The following is a 22,058-nucleotide window of genomic DNA, read 5'->3' on the forward strand; positions in this document are numbered from 1 at the left end:
TCAAATTTTCTTGTTTAGCCCCCCAAATCTATATTTTTCCTCTTATTTTTCCATCTCGAAAATCTTTTTTCACCTCGAAAGGTCACTGTGCCATCTTGATAATCCAGGACTATAAAAAATGTTTGCCAACTCAAAAATCGAAATCAGTTTTCAATATATTTTTACGATCAAGATGAAGACAATCTTTATCATCTTTTTGTTGATATCGACTTCAACGATCACTAGTTCTACGGCTACTCTGGATAAACAACAATCGGATTTTATTGATTTAATCAATGTAGTCAGACGTAAAGTTGCTAAATATTACCCGGGTGTCGTTCTATTAGAGGTTTTACGGTATTTGTGTTTTTGGAAGGAAGAAAAGTGTGGTGCGGAATTTTTTGAAATTCCTAAAAAAAACTTTTTAAAAATTTTTCATATCATTCAGAATCATTCTTCAATTCCAACTATGAATTCGATAGTTTCTTCGAACCGTCAATAATAAATTCAATGATTTTTTTTTCAAAAAACTTCTGTTGTCAGTTGTCAGGTAAGAATATTTTAACTTATGATCACTAGCAATTAGTCACAAAATATAAAGTTTTCCGGAAGTAAAAACGTTATCAAACAGGTGAAATTTCATAATTAATTCCATTTTTTTCGTCTGAATGTTTTTTCCCGGAACCAATAATTTTGATACCAGTCATTTCGAAATCAGCCACTTCGAAACCTGTCATTTCGAAGCCGGTAATTTCAAAACTATGTGACACTTCGAAACCAGTCATTTCGAAAGCAGTCAGTTTGAAAACAGTCAGTTCGAAACTGCGACACTTCGAACCAGTCACTTCGAAATTGGTCAGTTCGAAACCAGTCATTTCTATACCAGGCAGTTCAAAACCAGTCAGTTCGAAACCGCGTCACTTTGAAACCGGTCATTTCGAAACTATGTGACACTTCGAAACTAGGCATTTTGAAACCAATAATTCTGAAACCAGGCATTTCAAAACCAGTCATTTCGAAACCGGTCAATTCAAAACCAGTCACTTTGAAACCGGTCATTTCGAAACCAGTCACTTCGAAACCGGTCATTTCGAAACCAGTCAGTTTGAATCCAGTCAGTTCGAAACTGCGACACTTCGAAACCAGTCACTTCAAAACCTGTCAGTTCGAAACCAGTCATTTCTATACCAGGCAGTTCAAAACCAGTCAGTTCGAAACCGCGTCACTTTGAAACCGGTCATTTCGAAACTATGTGACACTTCGAAACTAGGCATTTTGAAACCAATAATTCTGAAACCAGGCATTTCAAAACCAGTCATTTCGAAACCGGTCAATTCAAAACCAGTCACTTTGAAACCGGTCATTTCGAAACCAGTCACTTCGAAACCGGTCATTTCGAAACCAGTCAGTTTGAATCCAGTCAGTTCGAAACTGCGACACTTCGAAACCAGTCACTTCAAAACCTGTCAGTTCGAAACCAGTCATTTCTATACCAGGCAGTTCGAAACCGGTCACTTCAAAACCAGTCACTTTGAAACCGGTCATTTCGAAACTATGTGACACTTCGAAACTAGGCATTTTGAAACCAATAATTCTGAAACCAGGCATTTCAAAACCACCAGTCATTTCGAAACCAGCCACTTCGAAACCGGCCACTTCAAAACCAGTCACTTTGAAACCGGTCATTTCGAAACCAGTCACTTCGAAATCGGTCGTTTCGAAACTATGTGACACTTCGAAACCAGTCATTTCAAAACCAGTCACTTCGAAACCGGACATTTCGAAACTACGTGACACTTTTTAGTACAGAATGAAGTAATTAAAAATTAGAGAAATTTAAAAAAATTCTAATTTATGATCACTGCAATTAGTCACAAAATATATGAAGTTTTCCGGAAATAAAAACGCTATCAAACAGGTGAAATTTCACAATTAATTTCAAAACTAGAGAGTTTTCTCCTTTTCTCGTCTGAAAGTTTTTCATTTTCTCAAAAAAAAAATGGAGGCGAGTACAAAAACTTTTCTTCAACTTATTTCCCAAATTTTCGATGTTTTTTACTATATTTGTCTACTTTTAATGCTTCTTATTTTTCCTTATTTTCACAAAATTTATAAATTGAATTTCAAGAAAAAATTACATCCTTTAATTCGAATTTTATATCATTTAACCTGGTTTTCTCATTTTCATGTAATTTTAAAATTAATTTTGAAAGTTATGGAAATTAAAGCATTGCCAATTTTCGTGATTCAAATTTATGAATTTTATCATAAGGTATTGGAATATTGGTTCAGTTCAGTTTCTTTTATTTTATTAATTTTGGCTTGGAGAAGTTTTCAAATTGCATTTTTCAATGGTTCGAAGTTACAAATCAAGTTGGGAACTTTTTTGTGTTTATTCTTGCCCAGTTTTATCATTGTTTTCGTTTTGCGAGCAATGGTTTTTTATTATTGTGATGGATGGAAAAGGACAGAAATTGAAATTGTAAGTTATTCTATTTTTCATTTTCGCTCCGCGACACTTCAAAACCAGTCAGTTCGAAACCGCGTCACTTTGAAACCTGTCATTTCGAAACTATGTGGCACTTCGAAACCAGGCATTTTGAAACCAATCATTTCAAAACCGGCCATTTCGAAACCACGACACTTCGAAACCAGTAATTTCGAAACCAGTCAGTTCAAAACCGTGTCACTTCGAAACTGGTCACTTCGAAACCGCGACATTTCGAAACTATGTGACACTTCGAAACCAGGCATTTCGAAACCAAACATTTCAAAACCAGCCATTTCGAAACCACGACACTTCGAAACCAGTAATTTCGAAACCAGTCATCTCCAAACCAAGCATTTCGAAACCGGTCATTCCGAAACCAGGCATTCCAAAATCAGCCACTTCGAAACCGGTCATTTCGAAACCGGTCACTTCAAAACCGCGACATTTCGAAACCACGACACTTCGAAACTAGGCATTTCGAAACCGAAAAAAAAGCACAGTCACGTAAAAATGAAATTAGAAATTGGAAATTTTAAGTCTTAAATTAAAGAAAAAATGCAGATTGTAAATTTAGTAGTTTCGAAACGACCGGTTTCGAAATGACAGGTTTCGGAGTGTCGCGGTTTCGAGGGGTGACGCGGAGCCAAAAAGTCGAAACTTCAAAAACTCTGAAGTTCTGAAATTCACAGATTCCAAAATTCAGACTTTCGAAATAATAAAAAATTCAAAATTTCAAAATTTCTGAAATTTCTAAAAATCCATTATTTTCAGGCTCAACATTTAATTTTCTATGGTTTTCTATTAATTTCCACATTTTTATATTATCCAATATTTCTATTTGGAAAAACTCAAAAATCCGAAAATTTCACATATTTTTCAAATCTCACATTTTCCCTATTTATCCTAAAAAGCATGTTTCTCATCCAATCAGTTTTTCCACTCATTTTGAATTCTCAAATTTTGAGAAACGTAAAAATTTTTTCAAAAAATTTTTGTGATTCTAATTTTTCAGGAATCCCGTTTACCATTTTTTCTATTTTTAAACAATTTATGTTTTCCATCTGGCATTCAATTATCTTATTTAATTATTCATAGAAGTCAATTAAGGCTCATTATTTGTTGTGGAAGAATATCTGAAAATTCGTGTCATCATCCAGAATCTGATATCGCAATTGTTGAAAATTTAAGAACTTTTTCTGGCTGAAAATTTTGATATTTTTTCAAATTTTTATTTTTCAAGAATTTTCTATACAATCACAATTTTTCTGAAAGTTGATAAAAATTTTATTTTCATTATTTATTTTTTATAAAGCTTTATAAAAGCTAAACTTTAAAAAATTATTACAGTAATTCTTAAAAATTAAAACCCAAAAAAAAAAATCAATTAGCATTAAAAGGGCTGACAACCATGATAGAATTTGCATTTGTTGTATTTTTTGGAGTGGACTTTGGACTCCTTTGAGAAGCACTGATTGTTGCGACGAATACGGTAGATCTGGAGGTGAAGAGCCATTGGCGGAATTCTCGATTGAAGACTATTACGACGGCTCTGCAATAAATCGAAACTATGGGATTTTCATTTATTTTTGAAAAATATAGAAGACTTTTAAAAAGGTCTCGAAGGTAAGGCTTCCCATACCGGTCGGTCGAAAATTGCCGACCGCCGACCGACCACTGGCCAGCCAAAACACGAGTTGATGCTTACGAAGCACTTTAGTTTCCGACAAACGAGGCATTTAATGAATAGTTCGTCGTAAAATACAATGTAGCGTATGCAAACACGTTGACGCGCAAATGCACGAAAACGGTCGGCGTTCTGACCGATTGGTCAGGTGTCGTCCGATCGGTCAGTTCGGTCGGCTGTCAGTCGGCTCGGTCGGTGGTCGGTTGGTCGGCTAAATTTCCCGACCGAATGGAAGCCTCATTCGAAAGAAGAAATCCAAAGTTTAAAAACTCAGAAAGAAAAGGGTAAAAGTCAAAAATCTCCGTGTCACTTCAAAACAGCGACACTTCGAAACCAGCCATTTCGAAAACAGTTACTTCGAAACCGGTCACTTCGAAACCGCGACACTTTGAAACCGGTCATTTCGAAACTACGTGACACTTCGAAACCAGTCAGTTCGAAACCGCAAAACTTCGAAACCGGTCATTTCGAAACTATGTAACACTTCGAAACTAGTCATTTCGAAATCGGTCACTTCGAAACCAGTCATTTCGAAACCAGCCAGTTCGAAACCAGTCAGTCCAAATCCAGACATTTCGAAACCAGTTCGAAACTAGTCACTTCGAAACTATGTGACACTTCGAAACCAGTCAGTTCGAAACCGCAAAACTTCGAAACCGGTCATTTCGAAACTATGTAACACTTCGAAACTAGTCATTTCGAAACTACGTGACACTTCGAAACCAGTCATTTCGAAATCGGTCACTTCGAAACCAGCCATTTCGAAACCGGTCACTTCGAAACCAGTCATTTCGAAACCAGCCAGTTCGAAACCAGTCAGTCCAAATCCAGACATTTCGAAACCAGTTCGAAACTAGTCACTTCGAAACTATGTGGCACTTCGAAACTAGGCATTTCGAAACCAGTCATTTCTATACCAGGCAGTTCGAAACCGGTCATTTCGAAACCACGACACTTCGAAACCAGTCATTTCAAAACATATCATTTCGAAACTAGTAATTTCTAAACCAAGCATTTCGAAACCGGTCATTCCGAAACCAGGCATTTCAAAAACAGTCATTTCGAAACCGGTCACTTCAAAACCGCGACATTTCGAAACCACGACACTTCGAAACCAGTCATTTCGAAACCGGTCACTTCGAAACCAGCCATTTCGAAACCAGCCAGTTCGAAACCGCGACACTTCGAAACCAGCCATTTCGAAACCAGTCACTACGAAACCAGTCATTTCGAAACCGCAACACTTCGGAACCGAAAAAAAACAAGGTAACGTAAAAATGAAATTGAAAATTGGAAATTTTAAGTCTTAAATTTAAAAAAAAAGTTGCAGCGTGCAAGTTTTGTAGTTTCGGAATGACCGGTTTCAAAGTGTCGCGGTTTCGAAATGACTGTTCAGAAAATTAAAATTCGAAAAATCAAAATTCAGAAAATCAAAAGTTAGAACATTTTTTATTCGAAATAATCTCAGAATTATTTCCCAAAATTATAATTGTCTTTTTTCTAAATCTTTGAAAATGTTCAGAAGTTGGAAAACTGAAGTTTTGAATTCCGAGTTTCCAATTTTCAGGATTTTCAAAAACTAACTTTTTCACTAGTCCAAAAACCACTCACGGATCAAAAATCATCAACAAGTTGGACGAAAACGTAGAAGTAAAAAACAATTTCCATTCATTCGAATCCCCTGGCAACCATTGGAATGCATTCGAAATCCAAATACTATGTGCATTGAACACAACTCCTTGTAATAAAACTTGTAATGCAAAATTCCTTTCCGTCCGTCTTGCTTCTTTGCTCATCGAGCCCAACACATTTCTTTTAAGGACTAAAAGTATAATAGTTGTCACGTCAGCTGCCAGTATCATAAAGGAGAGGGCAGATTGAGAGGAGAGAAGGAAGGTACGGTACTTTGATCCGCAGGTTTCAATTGTTAGGTCGGATGTGAATAACCAACCGAAGTGGGTGTAGGAGAGACGACAATTTACTGAAAATTTATTATTTATTTTTGAAAGTTCATGTATTTCCCAAAATTCATGAAATTCAAATTTTTCGTTTTGACATGCTATACGCTTTAATATGAGTATAAACACGACCAAATTAGCAAAATTTGGATTTTTGTAAAATTTTGTTTAGTCCATATCTTTCTCAATTTTGATTGAACCTCGTTGAAACTTTAATTTTTGAGTTTGCCTTGTCACCAGCTTTGAAACGAGTATAAACATTACCTGGTTTGGAAAAAGTTGGGCGCATTTTCGGTGCCTTGGCGCGTTTTCGGTGCCTTGGCGCATTTGGCGCATTTTCGGTGCCTTGGCGCGTGACTTGGCGCATTGTAGGCGCACGGATCGATTTTGCAGCTCTAGTAGGTTTTTGATCACATTTACGGTCGATTTTGTGACTATGGCACATTTTGGATGCCTTGGCGCATTTCCAGTGCGTTGGCGCACTTTTGGTGCGTTAGCGCTTTTCTCTTGACGAATTTCAGGAGCGTTGAACGGTTTTGCAGCTCTAGCATGTTTTCCATTACATTTACGGCCAGTTGTGCGACCTTTCCTCATTTTGGGTGCCTTGGCGCGTTTTCAGTGCGCTGACGCGTTTCCGATGCGTTGGCGCTTTTCTCGTGGGTTGACGCATTAAAGGCGCACGGATAAATTTGGAAGCTCCGGCGTGTTTTCCGTTTCAATGACGGTCACTTTTGTGACTCTGGGTCAGTATGGATACATTGGTGTGTTTTCGATGCGTTGGGGAATTTTCGGTGCCTAGGCGTTTTTCTTGTGGCTTGGCGCTGTCCTTGTTCAAACTTAAATTTTTTGTGTTTGCCTCGTCCTCAGCTTTGAAATGAATATGAACACAAGTATATCCTGATGAATTTGATTTTTGCCTTGGACCATGTACCTTTAAAGAACAAAAAATTAAATATTTTGGAAGCATGTCGTGTTTATACTCATTTTGAAGCTCATGACAAAACAAACTCGAAAATCCAAATTTCAATGATATTGAAGAAAAACTGGAAAGGTTAGGGACCAAACAAAATTTGACAAAAATTCAAAATGTTCCAATTTTGGTCATGTTTATACTCGTTTTGAAGCTCTAAACATGAGAAATTCCAAACTCACATCCAAAAATATAATACGACGAAATGCATCCAGGTATGATCCAACAAGTTGCGACGAAGAACAAAACCATTTTGTGACTGAAAGTTTTCAGAAAATTATCTTTTTTGTTGTTTTTTTTTCAAAATTCTCACATGAAGAACAATTTATAATAAATTGGAAAACAAATTGCACATGTTCTGTTCACCGAAATCAACAAAAAGTTTGTAGTGATTACTGTCAAAATTAGCGCTGAGCAATTTCCGAAATACATGGAATTTTCGACCAGAAGTTTGAAGTCACTGAAAATCTTGAATTTAGCCTAGAAGTCCGAAATTCTGAAATTGAAAAAAAATGGCCGAGAAGTTCGAAACTTTGGATTTCTAGGCCATCTCAAACTTACAATGCCAAACCAAACGTATAGAAAATAAGGGTAGAAACACAAGCGATGAGTTGAGAGAAATTCTGATTCGCAGTCAAAATTCCAAAAGATCCCCGCATTGCTGGAATACGGTAGCAGCCGATGAGTACGGTAACTATGAGAATGAAGCCGATGGAAACGATCTAGAAATTTTTTCATGTTACGTACCGAAAGACTGGTAATAGAAGAGCCCTCAAGTTTGAGCTTAATTATCTCAATTTCAGTAGAAGATATCGAAAAATTGTCAACTGATAAAATGTACCTGATATTATGATAAAAGTTTTGTCAGTTGTGAACTTTCTCATATCTTTACAGGAAGTGAGATAAATTAAAGGATAAATTAAGGTGAAAGTTGAAGTGCCCTTCTATTACAGAGTTTACGGTAATTTTGAAATATGTATTACACATTTTTGCGAAGATTCTTAAAACTCCGAATTCTGAGATTCTGAGGTTCTGAAATTCTGAGATTCTGAGATTCTGAGATTTTGAGTTTCTGAGATTCTGAGATTCTGAGATTCTGAGATTCTGAGATTCTGAGATTCTGAGATTCTAAGATTCTGAGGTTCTGAGATTTTAAGATTCTGAGATTCTGAGATTCTGAGATTCTGAGATTCTGAGATTCTGAGATTCTGAGATTCTGAGATTCTGAGATTCTGAGATTCTGAGATTCTGAGATTCTGAGATTCTGAGATTCTGAGATTCTGAGATTCTGAGATTCTAAGATTCTGAGGTTCTGAAATTCTGAGATTCTAAGATTCTGAGATCCTGAGATTCTGAAATTCTGAGATTCTGAGATTCTGAGATCCTGAGATCCTGAGATTCTGAGATTCTAAGATTCTGAGATTCTGAGATTCTGAGATTCTGAGATTCTGAGATTCTGAGATTCTGAGATTCTGAGATTCTGAGATTCTGAGATTCTGAGATTCTGAGATTCTGAGATTCTGAGATTCTGAGATTCTGAGATTCTGAGATTCTGAGATTCTGAGAATCTGAAAATCTGAAATTCAGAAAACAATCTAAAAATCCCAAAATTCCACCTACCACGGATACTGTAGCTCCTGCCAACACGTCATCAGCACTGTGATCCATTGTTGTTGAATTTGACATAATTTTTTCTGAAAATTTCAGAATTTTGAGCTTTCTGAAACTACGAAATACATAATTTTCCGCTTTTAAAAGTTTTTCACGCCTTCAGATTTTTAATTTGTTGACGATATGTTTCTGAGAATTCGAGTGGAAAACTGTGGGTTGAAAAAATGAGGAACTAATTTTTTGACAAAAAAAAATTAACGGAAGAATTGAAAATTTGCAACAGAAATAGAAAAACTCAAAAGTGCAGTGAAACGAATTTGCAGAATTAAGGAAATCGAAGTTTTTTCAATAATTCAGAAATTCAGAAATTCAGAAATTCAGAAATTCAGAAATTCAGAAATTCAGAAATTCAGAAATTCAGAAATTCAGAAATACCGTAAAACCTGTATTAGAAGGGCCGACCCTTCTATTTTTTCAAGCTCCTCTCGGAGGGCCCTTTTATTAGAGGGGTCTTTTTATTAAAGGTGCTTTTTCGATACAGGCCTTACGGTATAACCTGAAAATCCTAATAATCTGAAAAATTGACTAAAATAAAAAAAAACTTTCAAAAAAAAAAGTAGGCGTTAAATTTTTTGACACGCCTTCATAATTTTTGTTTATCAAAACCCAAAAATTTCTTTCTAGACGTGAAAACTCTGAACCTCGATTCAGATGACGTCCTCTGATTTATCAGAATTCTTCTGATCCGGAAATCATGTTTTTTTTTCGAAATTTCATTTTTCTGAGTACAAAAAAAAGGAATCCAGTTGGATCCGACGTCTTCTGATTCTGAAGTTCAGGAACTCAAATTTTTTGAATTTTCGAATTTTCAAATTTTGAAAACTTTCAAAAGAAATTCTGAAATTCAGAATCCAAAAATTCCAAAATTCTGAAAATCTAAAATTAAACGTTTTCTGACCCTATTTATATTAAATCAAAAAATATCCCTCCGAAAAGCAGAAAAGTGGGAGGAGCCTAATTTCCAGAGGATTAGTTCCAGTTATTTAGTCACGGATTGTTCAGGAAGAAAAAAAGAAAAAAAATGATGTCAAAAACCTGAAAAAAAAGCTATGTGCAAACTTTTTTTTGGGATCAAAATGGAACAGGATTTTTTGGAAGTTCAGGAAATTCCGAAATTGTAAAATTTCAGAAACTCTGAAAATTTGAAAAATCATGCTTCCAAAAATTTGAGATTCCAAAACACAAAAAAAAAATTGTGCATTGATAGGAAATTGAACTTTTTCAAATCAGCAACATACAGTACCGGTCAAAAGGTTGTAAACGCAAGGTTTTTTGAGCATAACTACTTTTTGAGAGCAGATATCGAGCCAAAATTTTCACCAGATATTTCTGTAAAGGTTTGCCAAATCGTGGCCAAGTTTCATACAAAAATTTGAAAAAATAACGTTTTTTAGAGAAAAAATTGAATTTTCGAAAAAAAAAATCAAATTTTGACCTAAATTTTTCAAAAAAGCATAATTTCCGAAAACCACTTTTATTCAACACAAAACATATAAAAAATAACAAATTGAATCTAATATTTTGTTGCAAAGCCACGAGAGTCAATGACAGCCTGACATCTGCGCTGCATGGAGTCGAGCAAATTGTTGATTACTGTCTGTGGGATCTTCTTCCATTCCTCTTCCAGTTGTTGGTACTTTTCGTCCACATTTTTGGCTTTTTTCCCTGCCAATCTTCTCTCCAGCTCATCCCATAGATTCTCGATCGGATTGAGGCCATGATTCCAGCTGCTCTCAAACGACGTTTGACGGTCGAGGTCGATGGGGAAACCGGACTAATCAAAAATACCTCCCGTCCAATCGCAGGCGCAGTCAATCTTGGATTGCTTCTGGAGACGCGGGCAATGTTGATATCATCCAGATGAGAAGTGACACGTGTGCGGCCGATATGATACTTTACTGGTTTACATCCGTGGCTCTTCCAGCGCTTCAGAAATCTAGAAATTCATGGTTTTCCTACGTCAAACTGAGAAGCTAGATCTCCAAGAGATGCTCCATTTTGGTGTCCCCGAAAAATGGCTTTTTGCTCCTCAACGGTCAAGTTACGCTTTTTCCCAGCTCTTGGCATACCTGAAAACTAAAAGCTACTAAAAAAACATTGAAAACATTGATAAATTTTGAAAAAAAATAGGTCTGAAAAAAAGGGCGAAAAACCCGATTTTTTCGAAAAACTGAAAAATCTGCAGAATCGCGTCAGCGTGTTTGCGTACAACTCGCTGACCGTAGTCATACCTTTTGACTTACCCCTGTAGTTACCAGAAAAAAAATCACGGAATTTGGTTGGGTATTCGTTGAGTTATGCTCGAAAAACCCTTTACAACCTTTTGACCGGTACTGTATCTATTTTGCTCATTATTTTGAGCACAAAAATTTCAAAATTTCGATTTTTTTGGAAATTCAAAAATTCCGGGAATTCCGAAAAGTGAAGAAAAAGTTCAAACTACATATTCGAACATGAGTTTTTTTTTCAGATTTTCCGGATTTCCAGGTTTCAGAATACTTCAGAATGTTCCAAAAATAAAATCGTTATGAAGATCAGGAAGAAAAAAAATTGGAGTCATCTTATAATTTTTGGAGCTTCTGTCTTCTGTAAAATGTCTGAAAATGGACAAAAAAGGGCATGTGAAATTGTATCTGTTTGTACATGTCGATGTCTGGGAAATTGTATATGAACTTGTATGTCCTTGTCTGGAACATGACCAGGAAGAGAATGTTTGCGATGACAGATCAAAAAAGAAAAAAAATGTCATTTTCTAGACGAAATGAGAATTTTTATGTTTTTTGCGCGAAAATTGAGTCAAGGCACTAGAAACGCGCCGAGGCACTGAAAACGCGCCAACACTCAAATTCCCCATTTCCACGTGCGAAACGATTTTTAGCTAACGTAGACATGAATCAACGCACAAAACTTGAGTCAAGGCACTAAAAACGGGCCAACGCACCAAAAATGCGCCAACGCACCGAAAACGCGTCAAGGCAACTAAAATTTGCCACAGTCACAAAACTGACTATAAATGTGACAAAAAGCGTGTTATAGCTGTAAAACTGGTTCAAGTGCCCATAATGCGCCAAGTCACGAGATAAGCGCTAAGGCTTCCATTTCGGTCAGTCGAAAATAGCCGACCGAGCTGACCGATCGGTCGGCGCGCCGACCGTTTTGGTGCAGCGCTAGCTCTCAAAAACGCGGTGGCCGACGCAGGCCTCGGCTCCCGAAGCCCCGCCCACTTGCCGGTTCAATTTCCCAACTTTGAGGTAAGTTTCGCGATGGGAGAAGACAACATATTCAAATTTTATATCACTGCGTTTGTCTTGATGAAACAAAATAGAAATAAAAAAATATTTTCAGAATTTTGTACTTGAAAAAACTTATCCCCTCTCAAAGTGGCTGAAAATGTGCCGAAATAGTTATGTTTGAGGTGGCATAACTTTGTTCAAGTACAGAATTTTGGAAATATTTTTGGATATTCTATTTTGTCTCATCAAGACAAACGCAGTGATATAATTTTTAGGTATGTCATCTTGCTCCGTTGCGGAGCTTACCTCAAAATTGGGTAATTGAACCGTGGGCGGGGCTTAGGGAGCCACACACAGGGAACATTAATTGAGGCCCGCGTCGGTCACCGCGTTTCTGTGGGCAACGCGTTTTTGATAGCTAGCACTGTAAAATCCAATCGGTCGGCTGGGTCGGCGGTCGGTCGGTTGGCTAAATTTGCCGACCGAATGGAAATCTTAATAAGCGCTAACGCATCAAAAATGCCCCACTGCACTGGAAACGAGCCAATGTATCCAAACTCACACAGAGTCACAAAACTGACCGTAAATGTGACGGAAATCACGCTGGAGTTGCAAAATTAACCAGTGCGCCTTTAATGCGTCAACCCACGAGAAAAGCGCCAACGCACCGGAAATGCTCCCAACGCACTGAAAACGCGCCAAGGCCCAAAAAATGGGCCAAAGTCACAATACGGATCGTAAATGTAACGGACAACAAACTAAAGCTGAAAACCGCGCAACGCTCCTGAAGTGCGCCAAGTAATGAGAAAAGCGAAAACGCACCACAAATGCGCCAACTGACCGAAAACGCGACAAGGCAACTAAAAATGTGCCAGAGTCACAAACTGATGGTAAACGTGACGGAAAATATGCCAGAGCTGCAAAATTGGTCTGTGTTCCCACAATGCGCCAAGTCACGAGAAAAGCGCCAACGCCCGATTTGCTCCAAACCAAGTGATTATACTCGTTTTGAAGCTCTCAACAAGACAAATTTAAAATTTAAAATTTTATAAGTTCAAACATAATCAGAAATTCAAAAAATGTCAGTTTCCGGTTGTTGATTTTCCATTTCTGGCGATCAGAGACAGTGTTGTGGGTTTTGGCTGAAAATTATTGATTTTTTTTTGGTTTGTCAAGAGTTTACAAACCTTAAATTTACAGCAAAATGCGGATTGCACATCCTTATTCAATGTTAACAACATAATTGGGTTGATAAATGATAAATTTCCAGATACTGTAGGATAATAAAGTCGGAATGCGCGGACTCTAGTAACCTGAAAATGTCTGTCTGTGGTTCTGTGTGTTCGGATGTCCATGCCACTCACATCTGCATCAAATGCGAGAATGTATTCACAAATATAGAAGAAAAATGCAATAAAACAGAAGACGATAAGGATGAAGACGTGGAGTGTGAGGCGAGCGTCTTTCAGTTTTTTCGGTGATTTCTGGCTAAAAATCACAGAAAATTCTTATAAAAAAGAAACTCGGGAACACAGAAATCCAAATAAAAAATACCCACATAGCCACAGAATGCTCCACTTTTCTAGCTCTTATCATGACGATTGCAATTTGAGAATACATAAAAACGACGGCTAAGCACGCAAAAAAATAAGTGGCCATTACAGTAATCGATGTATACTGTAAGTGTGATCTACTGGCAATTGTGAGCAATGTGATTTCATTTTCAAAGTGAGCATCTGTGTTGAGAAGAGCTGGAAGGTAGATCAAAAGAGCTAGGAGCCAATGAGCAAGGCCCAGGAGTAGTGGTGGACAGTTGTTGAGACGCTGAAAATGTTGAAAATAATGGGGTTTAAAGCTCCTTGACGCCCTTTTTGACGCGTTATTCAGAAATGCGCAAGGCACGATAAAAGCGCAAGACACCAGAAATGCGTCCGGTGCAGGAAACGCGGAGATCTGTGCATTCCCGGCGTGACTCGGCGCATTCCCGGTTATTCACGAGAAATGCGTCAAGGCACCGTAAACGCGTCAAGTCTCGAGAAATGTGGCGAATTCTCTCGATTGTGACTTGACGCGTTTCCATTTACTTTATGTCAAAGTATCCTAAAAAGCGCAAAACACGAAAAATGCGCCAAAAGGTTATAGTTGGGGTCAACAATTATGAGCTAGTACTACAGAAGCAAAACTTGCGACAAGGAACGAGAAATTCACCGATACACGAGAAACGCGCCGACTCACGGGAAACGCGTCAAGGAATAAAAGAAGGTTTAATCTTTTGAGTGCCGCTACGCAATGTTTTAGTGTCTTCCCGCACTTGCAGTGCCTTGGTGCGTTTCTAGTGCTTTAGCGCATTTCTCGTGACTTGACGCGTTCATTTTTTCACATTGTTAACCGCTTTTTTTGCATTGTTGAACTTTTTTGGCACGAGAAGTGTGTCAAGGCACGAAAAATGTGTCAATACACCGAAAATGCGCCAAGGAGCCCAAAGTTAGTAAGAGTGACTAGAACTGGGTCAAATATCCAAATATGTGACGGAAAAGGCGCTAGTCCTAATGCGTCTAGTCACGAGAAAAGCGCCAATGCACCGAAAATGCGTCAACGCCTAAGTTCTGAAAACCTATGCTTGTTTATACTCATTTCGAAGCTCTCGAAAAGCCGAATCTAAATTTCACTGTTTCAAATTTCGAAAACTCACATAATTCAAGATTCCGTGGGATTTACAAACTGTCAAATATCTTTGAGTGGATATCAAAAACACCCCAACACCTCTTAAAGTGAACATTAAGGGACCAGAATTGGTATAAGCGAATGCAGAAAATGGGGATAACGAATAGATGGTAATGTTGCCAAAAGAGAAATAGCGTGCAGAAATGAGAGACGAAAATATGAGAATTGTGCAAATGTCAGCGAGTCCCTGGAAACGTATTTTTAGACAGCAAAATATTTTCCCCCAAAAATATTATTCTTCTGACGAAAACGTCACAAATTTGTCTTCTGATTCTCACGGTCTGATGGAGAATGAACTCAAAGTTCAAAAAATGGATTTTTCTAGAATTTTCTAAATTTTTCGGAATATTTTCATTTTTGAAAAGTTCAAGTCTACTATAATGTCTGGAATTTTAGGTGCTTTCGGAAATCGCTGATTTTTTTTAAAATTTTGTGTCATTTTTTGTCTTCTTGATAACCTGAAAATATGGATGGCCGCCTGAAATTTGTCAACTTAATAAAAATGCGCCAAGGCACGGTAAATGCGCAAACGCACTGAAAATTCGTCAAAGCATTGAGAATGCGTCAAAGCACGGATATTACGTCAAGTCACTAAAAAGGCGTCAAGGCACTAGAAACGCGCCAAGACAAGGAAAATGCGCAAACGCACTGAGAGCGCGCGAACGCCCAAATCTTCAATTTCCTAATGCAAAACTGGGTTAAAATCAAGCAATATTAGCCAAAGCACGAAAATTGAGTTAAAGGTGGACGGACATGAAAAAAAATAATGTTCTCGAAATTCCTTTCAAATATACCCCTCGAGGAGTTGAACTTGTGAGGGCGATGATTGAGGGTGCGGCGCCGCTACCGACTGAGCCACGCGGGCAAAGAGTAAGCGCACGCCCGATTGCATACATAAAGGCGAGGACGACAGCTGTACGCAGAGTGACATTAAGCGTTGTACACCGTCACGGTAGAATGCATACTCTAGCTACAAAAAAACTACGAAAAATCTCCTGTCCCCCACCTTTAACGCACTAGAAACGCGCCAAGACGCCCAAAATAAGCCCGAATTACAAATCTGAAAGAAAATTGGACGGAAAACATGCTAAAGATGTTAAACTGGATCATGCGCCTACAATTAGTCAAGTCACGAGAAAAGCGTCAACGTACCGAAAATGCGCCAACACCCAAATATCTCCAAACCATGCCATGATTATACTCATTTTGAAGCTCTCGGTGAGCCAAATTCAGATTTTCTAGTTTTATCAAATCGAAAAGCTTTATTAAATGACAAAATCTCAAAATTTCCCACCTGTGAAATCATCAAAGTATAATAAGGACTCTGAAAAGTTTTATGTCGATTTCTAGAGAATAAAATTCCGAGCAGAATGAAAGTATAGATCGGGATTAGAGTAAAAGTTTCGAAGATGAACAAATCCATTTGCCACGTCGGAGTCAGCATTCCAGTTTTTTGAATTTCAGATATTTCTGAAAAATTTTCGAGAGAGGACATGGGAGATTTTTTTAGAATTATAGAAAAACAGACAGGCTGAAAAATGTGACAAACGAAAAAAACGGAATTTGTTTGAGAAAAATGACTAAGTAATAAGGACAGAATCAGAAGACAAATTTCTGAATTTTCTGAAAAAAAAAATGAAAAAATTTTAATCAGAAAACCATTAGGCTCTGTTCGGTTGACCGATTCAAAAAATATTAAAATTTTACGGAAATCAAAAATCTCCATTTTTGAAAATCAAAATTACAAAATATTCATTGTTTGAAAACTAAAAATTTTTTTAAACTTTTTATTTTTCAAACGTTCAATTTCTTCAAAATAAGTGGCCTAGATTTTTCTAGAACTGCTTTTTCTAGGCCATCCAAAAATCAAAAAATTATACAAGTCCTGTTGTTGATTTTCGGGGCACAATCACACTGAGAACGGCTGGTTTTGGGCGCTGCAAAGAACGTTTTTGATTAAAAAATTTGGAATTTTTAATTTTGGAAAAAAACATCAGGAAATCAACAAATCAGGAATTTCAATTTCCAAAGAAAGTCAAAAACTTCTCGAGACATCCGAAAGTCAAAAGCTTCAAGAACAAAAGTATATATATATATATATATATAAATGAGAATTTGGGAAATCAGTCATTTGGAAAAAAATTATGTTATTTCGTAATTCCCCAAATTCTTGAAATTCCAGGAAAAAAGAAAGATTCTGCGACGTTTCGAAACAAGTCATTTCGAAACCGCGGAAATCTGATTTTAAAGGTGGGGGGGGGGACATGAAAAAAATAATGTTCTCGAAATTTCGTTTAAATATGCCTCTCGAGGAGTTGAACTTGTGAGGGCGATGATTGAGGGTGCGGCGCCGCTACCGACTGAGCCACGCGGGCAAAGAGAAAGCGCATGCCCGATTGCATACATAAAGGCGAGGACAACAGCTGTACGCAGAGTGACATTAAGCGTTGTACACCGTCACGGTAGAATGCATACTCTAGCTACAAAAAAACTACGAAAAATCTCCTGTCCCCCCCCCCCCCCCTTTAAAAGGAGACGAGATAGCAAAAATTTCGGGGGACAGTTCGGGGGACGAAATCGCGCCGCGCTTATGTAGACCATCGGTCGTCAGGCGCCTTCGCGCCCCCGTAGCTCAGCCGGTAGCAGCGCTGTACCCCTGAGCTGCCTGTCATGAGTTCAACCCCCCCCCCATGGGGGTTCTCTATGCAAAATATCAGGAAAACTTTTTTTTTTGCTGTCTAGCCTCTTTTAAGATCTTCAAGTTTTAGTTTTTTAGCTTTTCAAGTTTTCATAATTTCGAAATCAGTCGTTTCGAAACCGCGACACTTCGAAACTAGTCATTTCGAAACTGCAAAACTGCAATTTGTTTCTTAAAAAAAAAAATTTTTTTTAAATAATATTTCCAATTTTCAATTTCATTTTTACGTGACCGTGTTTTTTTTTTTGGCTTCAAAGTGTCGCGGTTTCAAAATGACTGGTTTCGAAATGACGCGGAACCAAATTTCAAAAAGTGTTCCCCAACTGAAAAAATTCGAAATTTCTAATTTCAAAAATTCTAAAAAATCCCTGAATTTTTCAAAAGAAACCTACCGTAATCCATTTTCCAGAACAAAAAATTTTCCTTATCCTTCGTTTAACATCCCGATTAAGTGTAATTAGCATAATTGGATTAATAAACGAAAAATTTCCGGATACTGTAGGATACCACAGTCGGAACGCTTTCAGACGGGTTCGCTGAAAAAACAATTTCGGGTTTTTTATTTTTTCAAAAATTTCAAATTTGGCGCCAAAATCTTACATCTTCATCAAAGGACAAAACGAATTCTCCCAGATAAAAAATGAAGCAAATGATGCAAAATAAAATCAAAATGAAGACGTGCAGCGTTAAACGAGCTTCTTGAATTTTCGAATTTTGGCTGAAAATAAATGTTTTCAGTTATAAAATTAAAATTTTCAAAAGACCTTTTTTTCGATTTTCTCGAAATCTTCCGGGCCTTTATCATAACTACTGCAATCCTACCGTACATCAGAACTATTGCAAATCCAATTGTAAAAAATGACGTGGCTACAGTAACCGAGAAAATTTGAGCATGAAGTTTGCTGGTCATTATAAAAAGGGAATTTTCGTTTTCAAATGTTGCATCCGAATGTAAAAGAGCTGGAAAATAGATGAGAGTGCCTATGAACCAATGGATAACAATGAGCAATACTGGAGGACAACTGTTGAGGTTCTGAAATTCAAATTTGGCTCTTTGAGAACTTCAAAATGAGTATGAACATGACCTAGTTCCGAGCACGTCGTGATCTAGATTTCAATCTTTAGGTCATTACCTAGATTTCAATTTTTTGGTCATGACCTAGATTACAATTTTTAGGAAATGACCTAGATTTCAATTTTTAGGTCGTGACCTAGATTTCAATTTTTAGGTCATGACCTAGATTTCAATTTTTAGGTCGTGACCTAGATTTCAATTTTTAGGTCATGACCTAGATTTCAATTTTTAGGTCATGACCTAGATTTCAATTTTTAGGTCATGACCTAGATTTCAATCTTTAGGTCATGACCTAGATTTCAATTTTTAGGTCATGACCTAGATTTCAATTTTTAGATCGTGACGTAGATTTCAATTTTTAGGTCATGACCTAGATTTCAATTTTTAGGTCATGACCTAGATTTCATTTTTTAGGTCGTCCATAAAATATGAAGTTTTGAGACCTAGTTCATGACTATACTCGTTTTTGAGCTCCGGACAAGACAAATTGAAATATACAACTTTCGATCGGTTTGAACAAAAATCAAGAAAGTTACAGTCAAATTGAATCCGCGCCATTTTGTTTGGAGTTTTCAAAATTACGAACTATGTCATGTTTTTACTAATTTTGGAGCAATTTTCGAGTAAAACTCAAAAATTCGAAACTCACTTGATTTACAGTACCATGCGGTCGGCATACTGTAAGATAGCGTTGTGCAGTGATCAAAAATACGCCAACGGCGCGCATTGTGAAAAGCATTGGACCACTGTTAGCGTAGAAAATTGGCATAAATGGGCGTAGAGAAAACAAGAAAAGGTTTCCGTAGGAAAAATATCTGGCCAAGATCAAAGAAGAGAAAATCGAGATAGTGGCGATATCCGCGATTCCCTGAATGGCCCTTCTATTTATCAAAACCTCTCTTGAAGGGCCCTTCTATTAGAGGGGCTCTTCTATGAAAGGGGCCCTTTTAATACAGGTTTTACGGTAAATTTAAAAGAAATGCATACCTGAGAAATCATAAGTGTATAATAAGGATTTTTGAAATTCTTATATTTATTTCTAGAAATTATGACATCCAAAAGTACGAAAATATAAATCGGGACCAAAATTACAGTCTGATAGATGAACAGATCCATTTGCCACGTGGAAGTCAGCATTTTTGGTTTTGCTGAAAATTTCAGAAAATTCAAAAAAAAAATTTTTGAAAAAATGTTTTTCATATTTCAGAAAAATTATAGCCCTATTCAGCAAAAAAAGAAACCACAAGCATCATTTTTTGATAGGGACGAGGAAGTCTAGACTCTAGATTTTTCTGGAAGATCAAAAGAAAAATAAGAACACGCCCACTTTTTTCCAGATCTCTGACTTTTTCCAGCGATGGGAAAACCAAGGTTTACGATGATGTAAATGATCAAAATATCAGAGAATCGACAAAAAAACGATTTTTCGATTTTCAGATTCAGCTAGAAAATTTTTCCAAAAAATGTTTTTTTTTGGCATATAATATCCGGAAATAAAACTATGAAAATACAAAGAACAAAAAAAAAGAAAATCAGATTTTTCTCAAATGAAAAAGCCACCTGGAATATCATCAGGAAGTTCTGTGATCACTGATTGTGAGCCAATTTTTGAAAATTCAATTTTTTTTTCTGAAAAAACAACTATCTGAGAAAATGTGTTATTTTTTGCAATGATTTCGAAAAATGGTATTTTATTGAATTTTTATTCTGAAAATATTCAAAGAAATTTTTGAAAATTCGAAAAAAATTTCAAAAAAAAACAACTTTTTTATTGAAACGTTTTTTCTATAAATTTCAATTTTGACAAATTTTGAAATTTTTCAGAAAATCGAAAAAAAGGCTCCACGTCACTTCGAAACAGCGACACTTGGAAACCGGTCATTTCGAAACCGACAGAAAACACGGTCACGTAAAAATGTAATTGAAAATTGGAAAATTTAATGTCTTAAATTAAAAAGAAAAATTGCAGCGTGCAAATTACGCAGTTTCGAAATAACTGGTTTCGAAGTGTCGCGGTTTCGAAATAACTGGTTTCGAAATGACTGGTTTCGAAGTGTCGCGGTTTCGAAATGACTGGTTTCGAAATGACTGGTTTCGATGTGTCGCGGTTTCGAAATAACTGGTTTCGAAATGACTGGTTTCGAAACGACTGGTTTCGAAGTGTCGCGGTTCCGAAATGACTGGTTTCGAAGTGTCTCGGTTTCGAAATGACTGGTTTCGAAGTGTCGCGGTTTCGAAATGACTGGTTTCGAAGTGTCGCGGTTTCGAAATGACTGGTTTCGAAGTGTCGCGGTTTCGAAATGACTGGTTTCGAAATGACTGGTTTCGATGTATCGCGGTTTCGAAATAACTGGTTTCGAAATGACTGGTTTCGAAGTGTCGCGGTTTCGAAATGACTGGTTTCGAAATGACTGGTTTCGATGTGTCGCGGTTTCGAAATAACTGGTTTCGAAATGACTGGTTTCGAAACGACTGGTTTCGAAGTGTCGCGGTTCCGAAATGACTGGTTTCGAAGTGTCTCGGTTTCGAAGTGTCGCGGTTTCGAAATGACTGGTTTCGAAGTGTCGCGGTTTCGAAATGACTGGTTTCGAAATGACTGGTTTCGATGTGTCGCGGTTTCGAAATAACTGGTTTCGAAATGACTGGTTTCGAAACGACTGGTTTCGAAGTGTCGCGGTTCCGAAATGACTGGTTTCGAAGTGTCTCGGTTTCGAAGTGTCGCGGTTTCGAAATGACTGGTTTCGAAGTGTCGCGGTTTCGAAATGACCGGTTTCGAAGTGTCGCGGTTTCGAAGTGTCGCGGTGTCGAAATGACTGGTTTCGAAGTGTCGCGGTTTCGAAATGACTGGTTTCGAAGTGTCTCGGTTTCGAAGTGTCGCGGTGTCGAAATGACTGGTTTCGAAGTGTCGCGGTTTCGAAATGACCGGTTTCCAAACGTCGCGGTTTCGAAGTGACGCGGAGCCAAAAAAAAGACACGTATTAGAACCCTTTAATAGGAGGGTCCCTCTAATAGGAAGGCCTTCGAGATTGAGGCTTTTGAAATTAAAGGTTTTTAGAAGTTTTGAATAGCTCAAAATCATTGATTTCCCTGAATTCGGTAAATTCTCGAAAAAATCTTAAATTTAGGATTTTCTGAATTTTTGGCGCATTTCCCCGAATATTTCCGAATTTCAGAAATTTTGAAAATACGAAACGATTCTTGAGGGGCTTGGTTAGAGAGGGGCTTAGAAAAATAGAAGGGCCCTCAGTGAGAAAAATCAGAAAAAATCAGAAAATTTCCGTAAGTATAAAGTATATAATCAACACTTATTTTTTAATAATACCACAGAATTTTAATTTCTTACACAGTTCAAAATCTGTTACACCATTAAAGGAGGCCAGACATGAAAATTTTCAAAATTCTAGTTTTTTGATATATGACACAGTACAGTCCCAAAATAACAATGAACACCAAACAAGAACACCCTGTTACTGTACAAGCGAGAACGCGACCGTTCTTCCAAGCGGCGGCTCAAGTGTCGCCCACTCCTCGTTTCATAATCGTTTCAGCGGCAGTAGTCGACAAGCGCTGTGTGG

At 37.3% G+C, this 22,058-nt stretch overlaps 2 protein-coding genes across 2 annotated transcripts; both read right to left on the reverse strand.

Moving 5' to 3' along the window:
• Positions 1–3,850: 3,850 nt before the first annotated feature.
• CBG22815 lies at positions 3,851–8,750 on the reverse strand (the record flags this gene model as incomplete). Its single annotated transcript, XM_045238426.1, has 4 exons — positions 3,851–4,019; positions 5,766–6,135; positions 7,684–7,804; positions 8,703–8,750. 4 exons carry the CDS (start codon positions 8,748–8,750, stop codon positions 3,851–3,853), a joined length of 708 nt encoding a protein of 235 aa, XP_045097666.1.
• Positions 8,751–13,068: 4,318 nt separating this feature from the next.
• Cbr-srv-34 lies at positions 13,069–19,620 on the reverse strand (the record flags this gene model as incomplete). Its single annotated transcript, XM_045238427.1, has 11 exons — positions 13,069–13,128; positions 13,174–13,299; positions 13,351–13,474; positions 13,545–13,810; positions 14,679–14,897; positions 16,005–16,241; positions 17,801–17,944; positions 18,009–18,126; positions 18,236–18,441; positions 19,133–19,351; positions 19,471–19,620. 11 exons carry the CDS (start codon positions 19,618–19,620, stop codon positions 13,069–13,071), a joined length of 1,869 nt encoding a protein of 622 aa, XP_045097665.1.
• Between the last annotated feature and the right edge of the window lie 2,438 nt (positions 19,621–22,058).

Source organism: Caenorhabditis briggsae (genome assembly GCF_000004555.2).
Source record: "Caenorhabditis briggsae complete genome, chrV, whole genome shotgun sequence".
Taxonomy (NCBI): Eukaryota; Metazoa; Nematoda; class Chromadorea; order Rhabditida; family Rhabditidae; genus Caenorhabditis; species Caenorhabditis briggsae.